This window comes from Gorilla gorilla, chromosome 3 (genome assembly GCF_029281585.2).
Source record: "Gorilla gorilla gorilla isolate KB3781 chromosome 3, NHGRI_mGorGor1-v2.1_pri, whole genome shotgun sequence".
In the NCBI taxonomy this organism is placed as follows: Eukaryota; Metazoa; Chordata; class Mammalia; order Primates; family Hominidae; genus Gorilla; species Gorilla gorilla.
In genome coordinates, this window is record NC_073227.2 from 50581549 (window position 1) to 50594130 (window position 12582).

The 12582-nt window shown below is 39.1% G+C and overlaps 1 protein-coding gene across 5 annotated transcripts in view; it reads right to left on the reverse strand.

Annotated features, from left to right (window-relative positions):
- ATP8A1 (ATPase phospholipid transporting 8A1) overlaps window positions 1-12582 on the reverse strand; it is a 247709-nt gene that overhangs the window by 151318 nt on the left and 83809 nt on the right. For 3 of the 5 annotated variants that reach the window (XM_019025804.4, XM_004038622.5, XM_055384701.2), the window contains one exon: window positions 8498-8542. The exons of the other annotated variants lie outside the window; for them this stretch is intronic. In XM_019025804.4, the coding sequence (XP_018881349.2) occupies window positions 8498-8542 (45 nt within the window). The remainder of the gene's footprint in view (window positions 1-8497; window positions 8543-12582) is intronic. 5 annotated transcript variants of the gene reach the window in all.

Below are 12582 nucleotides of genomic sequence, written 5' to 3' on the forward strand. Positions count from 1 at the left end.
ATAACATGCACATACAGGGAACTTCTTTATTTAGGAGCTGGTAGCCTGCACTTAGGTTGCACAGAGAAAAGTCTATGATTTTCAACACAGATCTAAATATTAGATCGGTGCAAAAGTAATTTGAGATTTTTGCCATTAAAAAACAATTGCAAAAACCACAATTACTTTTGCACCAACCTAATATTTTTCCCATTTAACAAGTTTTAAGTGGAAAATTCAGGTTCTGAGTTTTCATATGTAGCTTTAACTTGTTTTAAACATGTTTATTTATAACATGGATAGATAATGGGGCTATTAAGATCATTTTTCTCATACTGCGAGACACTGAAAAATATATATGTAAATTCAAGCTAATATAGCCATTTTATTGGCCTAATGTAATTGAGTATTGGTTTGGGTGTGAAGGAGTGAAGAGACAGCTTGTTAGCACCAAGCCACACAAACGAGGACAAGTGCACTTGCTTTTTATCCAGCGTGTGCAGGGCTGCTGCTCAGGTGGGCCCCACACTGGGACAGGTGTGCACTGGGCCCCGGGCTGGCCTGAAGAGCACTTATGGTCTCCTCAATTCCATTTCAAAGTTCATCACAAGGTCCAGGGTCAATAACCTTTTCCAGAAAGAGTTGTAATGTGGGGCCACTCACACTGAGGTGTACATGCCAATGGCTCAAAGGTAGGCAGCCCTCCAGACATCCCTCTGGGAAAAGGCCTCAGGTCAGCTAGTGACTCTGGGACCCCTGGCTTACCCTCTGATGTCTGCTGTTCCCAAAGTAGTCCCACTCACAGTGATGGCCCACTCACAACCTCAACCACCCTGACACTGATCTCTGTAGTTACAACTTTTCTTATTGTATTTTCAGAATTATCTGCCCACTCCAATGAGTGGCTTCATGAATTGGATAAGGTCTGTCTCTAAGACTTGTGAGACTTTTGTAGGGGGCTTGTAGTCCTTGGACACAGGGAGCCTCTGTAGGGAGCACCACCAGCTCATCTCAACAGGAAGTCACTGGCTCTTTGACTTAGACCTGCAGGGAGCTGAGCTCTGTGGCTCTTCCTCCTCTTGGAAGGAGTGGATCTCAATAGGGACCTAAAAACTGCTCCTAGCTCCCGCTCTGCCTCCATTTCTCTCCCTGTTTGGTAAGACATTCATGAGGCTTTCCCGTGCCCTCCTGTGCAATTCCATGACGTATGGGCCAGGTGTTAGTTGCACTAACACTGTAACCCCTGAAGGTATTATAATGATGATCTAATGGTGGGTATCATGACTAAAGTCTGGCTCTTGGAGCCCTCATCTTTCTGCTTTTTATAATCTGGTTCTTTAAGTTAACATAATTTTGATCCAATAGTAGAGGCTCAGGTTTCTTTTTTCTCTCAGATGTCAGAGGTGATGAAACACGTTGATGATATCTCCTATTTGTCTTGAAGTCTCTTCTATTTTGGAGGTCGGGTGAACACATGCCATTGACACATGCTCTGTGGAATGCTTCACAAAGGACTTGGTATAAAGAACTGATGGAACACCACCTGTTCGACAGTCATGGTCATCAGCAGCAGGCAGAGATCCATGCTGGTGTCAAAGTTCCTTGCTGTGGCTGGCGTGAAGTGGAGGTGGTTGTCAGGGAGGAGGCACAATGCAATATAGCCTGTCTGCAGTGGGCACCCTGTGTGACCTTAGAGGTTCTCCTGGGGGACCCACTGCTGCTGCTGCTGCTGCTCCTGGGACCTCTGGCCTTCGGACCTGGCTAAGAAAGCATTGTTTTGGGGGAAAGTTCTGCACCTCCTGCTTTTCAACGGTACAATTGGCTGCAAAGTAAAGTCCAAAATAGAGTCCAAAAATATGAGCAAGTGATTGAACTCAATAATAATATTTTTGTTAGATACTGGTTTTGACCAAAGTAATGAGGCCTGGTTTTCTATGCGATATTGTTTGGCTGTGTTCCCACCCAAATCTCATCTTGAATTCCCACATGTTGTAGGAGGGACCTGATAGAAGGCAATTGAACCATGGGGGCAGGTCTTTCCTGTGCTGTTCTCGTGATAGTGAATATATTTCACAAGATCTGATGGTTATTACAAGGGGGAGTTTTCCTGCACAAGCTCTCTTTGCCTGCTGGCATCCATGTAAGACATGACTTGCTCTTCCTTGCTTTCTGCCATGATCGTGAGGCTTACCCAGCCACGTGGAACTGTAAGTCCAATAAACCTCTTTCTTCTGTAAATTGCCCAGTCTCAGGTATGTCTTTATCAGCAGTGTGAAAACAGACTAATACATTAAATTGATACTAGTAGAATGGGGCACTGCTGAAAAGATACCCAAAAATGTGGAAGCCACTTTGGAATTGGGTAATAGGCAGAGGTTGAAACAGTTTGGAGGGCTCAGAACAAGACAAGAAAATGTGGGAAAGTTTGGAACTTCCTAGAGACTTGAAGGACTTTGACTAAAACCTGATAGTGATGTGGACAATAAGGTCCAGGCTGAGGTAGTCTCAGATGCAGACGAGGAACTTGTTGGGAACCGGAGAAAAGGTGACTCTTGTTATGTTTAACAAAGAGACTGGCAGCATTTTGCCCCTGCCCTAGAGATTTGTGGAACTTTGAACTTGAGAGAGATGATTTAGGGTATCTGGCGGAAGAAATTTCTAAGCAGCAAAGCATTCAATAGGTGACTTGGGTGCTGTTAAAGGCATTTAGTTTTATAAGAGAAGCAGAGCATAAACGTTCAGAAAATTTGCAGCCTGACAATGTGATAGAAAAGAAAAACCTATTTTCTGAGGAGAATTTGAAGCTGACTGCAGAAATTTGCGTAAGTAACAAGGAGCCGAATATTAATCCCCAAGATAATGGGAAAAATGTCTCCAGGGCATGTCAGAGGTCTTCATGGCATCCCCTCCCATCACAGGTCCAGAGGCCTAGGAGAAAATGTTTTCATGGGCCAAGACCAGGGTCCCCATGCTGTGTGCAGTCTAGGACTTGGTGCCCTGTTTCACAGCCACTCCAGCCATAACTAAATGGGGCCAAGGTACAGCTTGGGCTAGTGCTTCAGAGGGTGGAAGCCCCAAGTCTTGGCAGCTTTCATGCAGTGTTGAGCCTGTGGGTACACAGAAATCAAGAATTGAGGTTTGGGCCAGGTGTGGTGGCTCATATCTGTAATCCTAGCATTTTGGGAAGCCATGGCAGGTGGATCAGGAGTGCAAGGTCAGGATCAGGTCAGGAGGTCAGGAGTGCAAGACCAGCCCAGCCAACTGGGGAAACCCTGTCTCTACTAAAAATACTTAAAATTAGCTAGGCATGGTGACACATGCCTGTAATCCCAGCTACTCGGGAGGCTGAGGCAGGAGAATCACTTGAACCAAGGAGGAAAAGGTTGCAGTGAGCCAACATTGCACTACTGCACTCTAGCCTGGACAAGAGAGCAGAACTCTGTCTGGGGGGGGCGGGGGAAAAAACTGAGGTTTGGAAACCTCTGCCTAGACTTCAGAAGATGTATGAAAATGCCTGGATGTCCAGGCAAAAGTTTGCTATAGGGGTGGGGCCCTCATGGAGAACCTCTGCTAGTGCAGTGCAGAAGGAAAATGTGGGGTCAGAGCCCCCCCACCACAGAGTCCCTAGTGGAGCTGTGAGCAGAGGGCCACCATCCTCCAGACCCCAGAATGCTAGATCCCAGTGGATCTAGCATTGCACCATGCATCTGGAAAAGCCGCAGACACTCAATAGCAGCCTGTGAAAGCAGCCAGGAGGGAGGCTGTACTCTGCAGAGCTACAGGGGTGGAGCTGCCCAAGGCAATGGGAACCCACCTCTTGCATCAGTGTGACCTGGATGTGAGACATGGAGTCAAAGGAGATCATTTTGGACCTTTAAGATTTGACTGCCCTGCTGGATTCTGGACTTGCGTGGGGCCTGTAGCCCCTTTGTTTTGGCCGATGTCTCTCATTTGGAATGGCTGTATTTATCCCATGCCTATACTCCCATCGTATCTAGGAAGTAAGTAACTTGCTTTTGATTTTACAGGCTCATAGGCAGAAGGGACTTGCCTTGTCTCAGATGAGACTTTGGACTGTGGACTTCTCAGTTAATGCTGAAATGAGTTAAGACTTTGGGGGATTGTTAGGAAGGCATGATTGGTTTTGAAATGTGAGGACATAAGATTTGGGAGGGGCCGGGGTGGAATGATAAGGTTTGGCTGTGTCCCCACCCAAATCTCATCTTGAATTCCCACGTGTTATGGGAGGGACCTGGTGGGAGGTAATTGAATCATGGGGACAGGTCTTTCCTGTGCTGTTCTCGTGACAGTGAATTAAGTCTCACGAGAGCTTATGGTTATTATAAGGGGGAGTTTTCCTGCACAAGCTCTCTCTTTGTGTGCTGCCATCCATGTAAGACATGACTTGCTCCTCCTTGCCTTCTGCCATGATTGTGAGGCTTCCCCAGCCACATGGAACTGTAAGTTCAATTAAACCTCTTTCTTTTGTAAATTGTCCAGTCTTGGGTATGTCTTTATCAGTAGCTTGAAAACGGACTAATACACTATGTGACTCAACGTCTTTCTAAAGGCAATTACAAAAGAGGAATTTCAAAAACATTCTGTGAAATGGCTGCCTTACTGGAATAAATAAACTATCTGCCAAGGTGACTGCTTTGAAGACTAACATTAATTTGGATGTGTTAGATCTCTTTGTTATACAGTCACACCTGGAAGAATGTTTTAGTGAGCCTAGCTTTTGTGGCAGAATAAATGAATACCACTCACTTCATACATAACTATAGACCAGAATGAAATGAGAAAATAAATAAGACCAGAGGATAGAAAATACAGTGTAGTACTATCCACTGATAGTGTGATAATACTAAAAACCCCAGTGAAATGACTAAGCACAGAACACTTTAAGGTGATCCTTCTGGGGAATCACCCTCACTAGCATTTACTTAAACAATTATCAACGAGAATAATGTGAAACTATATTAAACAGTTGAGAAAAAACAAATAATATGTTATTTTGGATTTGCTTCAAAATGATAGTGGGGGAAAGGCATAAATGAACTGGTCTTAAGTGCATATTATTGAAGCAGGTGGATCAGTACATCTGTCTGCTTTTGTTCATGCTTAAAATTTTCCACAACAGAAGACAGAAAATGATAAAAAATAATTATAGAAATATATAGTTTTAGAAAATGAGCATATCTTAGGGCTACATTGATGTTAAGAATAAATAGATTTTCCCCTTCAATCCAAAGTATTGATACTATCAATCTAGAGAAGTAGATTTTTAATAAAAAGGAATTAATCTGTGAGGTTACATGCTAGCTGATGGTTCTTGGCAATGATGAGAAAACCAGGTTAATTTGCAGTAGGTAGCTACTGGTTGGGAAATAGTTTTATCTCTATAAACTATTTATATTAATATACCTAAGCGAGTAGAGCTACAACCATCATCTGATTATCTTTAATGTTAACAGAATATGTGGAAAGACTTAATACATTATAGGTTTGCCTTCAAACTCAACTAAATGTAAATATGTAATCTGCATATATCTAAGAGGTAATTATGTTTTTTTAATTTGGCATTTTTGTGAATACTGGTTCAAGTAGGGCAGTAAAATATACATAAGCTCATGGGTTTTATACATGGAATTCAATGAACTTTACATGAAACTGAAGCTGCTGAACAGCCATATTGGAATGCCCTTTCAGATTTTGGATTTATAGAGTCATCTACACTCTTTACTCCTGAAGATCAGCATGAAGATGCAGTCAGATGCCTGGAGCACAGGATTCAACTGGGATCACACTTTTGATCTTGGTTTCATTGGCAATGTGAAACCAAGTGGATGAGGTTGGGCAAATGCTCAAAGTTGTGCAAAGTTGTATGCCCTCATGCTAACTTTGCACAAACTTGTTAAATTTTACCTGCTTAATCTGCTCTTGCCTAACACCACAAGAAATTTACTGAAAGAAATTCTAGGTTGAAAAATATTAAATGAAAAAGAGAAATATCAAGGTAAAATGACTGAAATTTCAAGGATATCTTGTGACCTAAAAAGCAGATATTCTTTAAAGTTACTTAGAGTCCATAGGATGTAATGTAACCAGTACTGTTTTATAACCAGGCTGATGTAGGTTTCAACTCTCACATCATCTACTTGTTTTTATAATTTGGGGCAAACTGCTTATTAGCTTCTTTGCCTGAATTTCACCAACTTTAAAATGGCCATGTCAAATATGTCATGAGGATTAAGTGAGAGCACCGGAACTAACACTCAGTGTGGGCTTACTATGTGCAGACACTATCCAAAGCACTACACAAACAGAGCTCATCTAATCTTCAAAACCTCCTGATGATGCAACTACTATTATTATCTACATTCTTCCAGACGAGGACATTCAGGCAAAGAGTTGAGTAACTTGTTCAACAGCACCAGTAAAATGAAAATCTGAACTTGGTTGCTTAGTATCCAAAGCCCACATCTTTGATCACTCCACGTAACCTTGGACACAAGCAGCTCAGGAAACATTTGTTCTTCCATTTTTGCAGGCCTATAGGTAATTACTTATTTTATAGATGGAGAATCCAAGTATATATTTAAAATAAAGCTTGAGGCTGGGCATGGTGGCTGACACCTGTAATCCCAGCACTTTGGGAGGCTGAGGTGGGCGGATAACCTGAGGTCAGGAGTTTAAGACTAGCCTGGCCAACATAGTAAAACCCCATCTCTGCTAAAAATACAAAAATTAGCCAGGTGTGGTGGTGCATGCCTGTAGTCCCAGCTACTCGGGAGGCTGAGGCAGGAGAATCACTTGAACCTGGGAGGTGGAGGTTGCAGTGAGCTGAGATTGTGCCACTGCATTCCAGCCTGGGTGACAGAGTAAGACTCCATCTTAACAAACAACTCACTTTACTGTAACGGTAGTGAAAGCCTTCCCTACTGTTATTTTTTAAAATCATTACTATCTAAGCTTATATGTAACTATAAGTGGAAATGTACAAGCAATTTATGACAAAGCTGACAATTTGTTATTTGGAGTTACCTAGTTTAGAATATCAAGTTTTCCAAAAGGGTGTTTTACAAAAAGAACTTACTAAACTAGATAAAATAACATCCTCTCTTTCCAGCACCAATAAAAGTTATGAAACAACCTCTATTGAAAGTAGAATATTTTGAATGACGTGAGTAAACAAACATCAATTTTTAACATTTCCTTCCAACATTAAGAAAAACATGGAGAAAGCAATTTCTTGTTAGGAATAACTGAGTTATTTTAGAGGATATGTATATCACTTCTACGCTAATGAACAATATTTAAAATTAATAGAATTATGTTAATGTTATAGAAAAGCAGATATAGTCAAAATTTTAACTACTTCTCAAAGGATTAAATAAGAGGGAATATATACAATATTAAACTTGAATTATCCACTAATAGTAAGATGCTTTGGTACATTTAAAAATATTAAAAATTACTTGTGTGTAGGTGTCAAAATGTACGACACTCCAAGCAATGGGCATGTGGTGTCTCATCAGTTGTCACAAGAACCAAACAGCTGCCTGTCATTAACCCTAGGTGTTGTGAGATTTACTGAAAATTTTTACCAAATCTTCACTTCACTGAAATAAATTCCCTGTTGAAAAATATTTATGTGATGTTATTCGACTTCAAAGTATATTGAAAATGTGGCTTTGTCAGCAAATACATGAGTAATATGAAAATAAAAATGGAATGACCTATAAATTCTCAATGTTTTCTAAAGTTACCAACATTAAAGGAACATATTTCCTGAAATTTCATTTGCCCACCAACTCACGATGAATTATAGAAATATCAAAATAAATCTGCACTATCCAAGATGAAAATACAAATTCACAAAGGGGAGGAATTTTAAGGTAAAACCAACAAAAAACTCATAAAGTAGTGAAATTAAACCCATAAAATGCTATCTTTAATGATGCCAAAATTAAATATACTAAAGTTAACTCTAGTGCTTGGTAGCATAGTTTTCTAACATTTGGTGCAGATTTTATAAATGTTCACTTCATAGCCTGCATACAGACTTATTAGAATAATCGTAAGAAACACAAGAAAATTTCCACTGCTTGGGTATGTTTCAGTAGCCTCTTTTGGTAGCTCTGTAAAGTACATAAGTAGCGGCAGAAGGTGGCAGTACTGAGCTAGAAAAACCTCAGACGGCTTCAGGAGCTGTAGCTGAAACCTGAGGTAGTCCAAAGCCCACACTCTGGAATTGATCATTAGACTTTATTATAGATAAACAATGTAAAACTCTGGCAAACCTAATCTATAAACTACATGTTTCTCCATAAAAAATCAGGAATATTCAATAGATTTCAAGAAATATCTACTTTACAGCATTGTTACCCTAACTGCTCAGCAATATTTTATTTATATATATATATTTATATAAAAGAGAGTGAAATGTGTCTTACAAAACAATAAAATGCAAACCTTTTATAGGGATCAATGAGGCAGAAAGTTCCATAGAGCTTACCATTCATCAGGAGAGCAGCCATAATCCTCAGGTTCAGGGACATGGCTTCAGAAAGCAAGAAGAGAGGCAGAAAGAGAGGAAAAATAATCACAGAAAGGCTGGAAACATAAAACCACGAAGAAGGGAAGTATAAAAAGATGGATCACTGAAAAGTTAACAAAATGAACTTTTAGTTGAATCTGAAAGAATGGCAGTTAGTACAGCAAATAGAACATAATGATTCATGGTAGCTAAGCAGGTTTACAAAGTTATCCTGTAACTGTATAGCCAATTTGCCTCTTCACCACAACATTTACTGATTTTATCCACAAAATTCATAATTCAGTAGGAATTATTTCAACTTAGCAGTTGAAATGCTAAAGCCAATGGAAAATTAATCATATGTGTTATATAATCAGAATAAAGTGTTTAAAGGTAACAAACATGCTAATAACTTGAAACAAATTATCACACTAATAAAATTTGTCAAATACATTTTAGAAGTAACTTTGGCTACCATGAGATGATGGTTACTTCAACAGGTACATTAAAGTAAAAGTTACCTGCATTTCTATAATTAAATGGAACCTTAGTTTAAGAATTTAAATGATATTAAAAAATTTTCACTTAAACTATAATTCACTCATTAAAACACTCTTTATTTCAAACAGGAAACATATTCATCAATATCTTCTTTAATTTCATCCATTCGCTCATCTGAACACTAGGAAAGTCTGATAGATGTACTTCATTTCAGCCAGTCATGTATTCGGTTGGAAGGGGCCCATAATACATGACAGACCAGATTTTTTTATTTTCCATTTCTTTCATAATATAATCATATACTTTTCCTGTAAATTTATTAGACATGGAGCTTTAAAATGTAGAGTTCAGTACAAATGAAAAGTCACTGTTATTTTTGATGAATATACAATAAACTTTGTTAAAAACTCATGGGATCCTTTCACTTCCTAAAAGTTCAATCTTTCATCAACCCAGCCAAGGCAGGGACTTCATCATTCCAAGGCACCTCTTCCACTACCAAAACACTAATTTGCTTCCAGTGCAGTATCCACTATATCACTCCAATCACAATGGAGGTGGTCCCTTTTAACTCACTATTCTCTCTCCTACCAAAGGGCTTTTGTGCCTGCTTAAGAAGAAGGGCTAATCAAGCCCTTTGTGGGCTGGACTCCAAGAAAAGGAGTTGGCATGCTGCAAAGCTCTGTGGAAACTGGCTGCAACTCCATGTTTAAAGCAATCACTTCAGATCAACCTCAAGGCTTGGACCCTAGCCCATGGACTGGGCCAGGGAAGGGCCTGGTACTAACCAAGCAACACTGTGCATGGTCCTGCCAAGCTGCACTAGCCCCAATCTCATACCAGGACAGGGGATAAAGTTTCCCAAGTCATGCAGCTTAAAAGCTCCAGAGCTCAAGTGCCAGAGACCCTCTTCACAACTCTGGCGCAGCCCTGGAAGAATGCTGAGCACTACCTAGAGCCCGATGAGCAGTAGGTGGCCTGCATACCTGCCACTGATCCTATATGCAAGTTTCCCTGTTATTGCTGCTCCAGAAGCTCTGGTGTCTACGTGGTATCTGGCTTTTTGCCTTTGTATGTGCCAGTGCTATAATATCTACCTGGTAAGTTCTTCACTTAATCAAATTCATTCTTAGATCTCAACTGCAGAATCACTTTCTTAGGGCATATTTCCTTGCCTTCCCTGTTTAGATCAAACCACCCATTATAGCCTCACATAGACCTCTATACTGTGTTAGGACTTTATATTTGTCTGTATGATTACTTAATTAGCATCCACTAAGTGCCAATTAGACTATACACTTTAGGCAGGAGGAAATCATGTGAACTTTTGCCTTTTTTACCTGCATTATCTATCAAAGTGTCACATACATCAACACTTGAGATATGCAGATAAATAAATGAATGGAGTTGAGTAGAATTTATTACAAGTCATGGTGAGCAGTAAGATAAACATGGTTGTAACAAGATCTTGGGGGATAGTATTATGATAATCGTGAAATTTCTCGTGGTGAGTCTCTTCTTGGGGTTAAAGAAGTAGCCGATCCTTCCAGCAAATATATAGCTAAACCAAATACTGTCAAGTAAAGTTATTCACACAGTATATTCATATATAAAGATTGCTTTTAAAAACTTATTTTTCATTTAAAGGGAAAATGCAAACGATGTTTTTAATACAAATTAAATGCCTTGTCCACACAAAAAAGCATTTTGTTTGCTTAACACAATTTCTTTTTATAGACTGTATCTTGTTAAGCCTCATCCAACTTATTCTAAAAGGTCTAAATTTTTTTTTTTTTTTTTTTTTTTTTTTACAAGGATGGCACTTAGGACTGTATCCCAGAATCTTCACTCTATTGAGATTTGTGGCCACTGAACAGAGAAACTGCTTACTTATTCTGGGTATTCAAGTAACTATTATAAAACTGACTTATTCCCTACATGAAGCAATTAGCTGAAATGATACTTTAATAACTAATGTTTACAGTAAAATGTCTGGTTTGTCATAAGTTAAATTTACAAATGATATCACAATTCACTTACATTTTACTGTAATTGTCCCATAAAAAGATCTAATGAAATAATCTAATAATTTTACAGTGCATTCCTAACTAAAAGTTGATTTCTACAAGATAATCATCATTGGCAACTATGTACAAATCTTTTTTATTTTATTGCCCATTATGAATCCAATTTGGGGCAAAGGTCCAGGGAAATGAAAGAAAATTTATTAAAATTAAATTCTGATGCACGGTTTTAAGTGTTAATTATAATTTTCTTACAAACATGGAATACACAGAACTAGCTAGGAATTATACTATCAGGAAACTTCAAGCCTTATTCTTCTGATAAGACACAACAGAACTCACTTGAACCCTATCTGGGGTGAAACTGAGCTGTACCTGATGTTTTGGCAACACTGAGGCAAAATGAGCTCTGCACTTGTAACCCCAAAGGCTTTCGTCAGGATATGAAATTTTGTGTTACTCTCTGGTTTTGCCACCTCCCTAGGGGGATAAACACCTTGCTTTCTTCCACTGGGGTTAAAAGTACTCATACATAATAGTTCCCATATTAAGCAATCGTTAAATGCTGCTCTGAGGAAAATAAGATAGCAAAGCCAGGTCATTTCCCCCATCTGGATTCCCATAATCCAAGAGTGCCCAGAGGAAATCTACACAGAAAAGTGCTCGACAGTAATTACTCTCTCTCACCCCTTCACATCTAACCATGGAGACTGGCTGTAATTAAGTAACAGTGTTATTTTCCCTGCTGTAAACATGTGGTCAAGTCAGAAGTCACGGTTTCTCCAAAACTTTCAGACATCAACAACTCTCTACGATGCTAACAGTCCAATAATCCACCAGGATGTGTTTGGGAGGGAACACTGATAAAAACTCAAGGTTAAGGATGCCTAAAAGCACATACACAAACATGATCACTGGAAGCAGTTTAACTAGCTTTACTCCACATGGCTTCTGGTATCCTTGAAAATATGATACCATAACTAAAAAGGAAACAGATTTCGGCTTATACAGTTAAAATTTGCAAACAAATAAACTTCTGTTTATTTCTAAACATTATGTTAGATTTTGTATCTGGAAAAGGACCTTAGAAATGGTTTGGTCTCACTATCCACATCTTAAAGAGTAGGGAATATCTGAAAATAGATTTTCTAGGATTACATGGTAAATTCTAGACAAAGCCAGAACACATGGCTTCTGACTGTATCTCAGGATTAAGAAATATTATTTCCTCAAGAAGAAATTCACTTCACTGGCAATTTAATCTCAATGATGACAATACTGAGCTCAGACCCACCCTATAACAGTTGTTAATGATGACATTGTCAACAGACACAGATGGGCACTGCTCTTCAGAACTACTGCCTAGGAGTGTTTAAGGACCTCTTCCAAGAATAAGAAAAAACCTGATAAAACGAGGAAGAAAACAGAGGCTAGATCTGATTTTAGCTTTCTGTTCTGATAATTTCACAATCAATAATTACTAATTTGATGAACCTGCTTATTGAATTATAAAATCACACAAAGTAAAAAACAATGCCA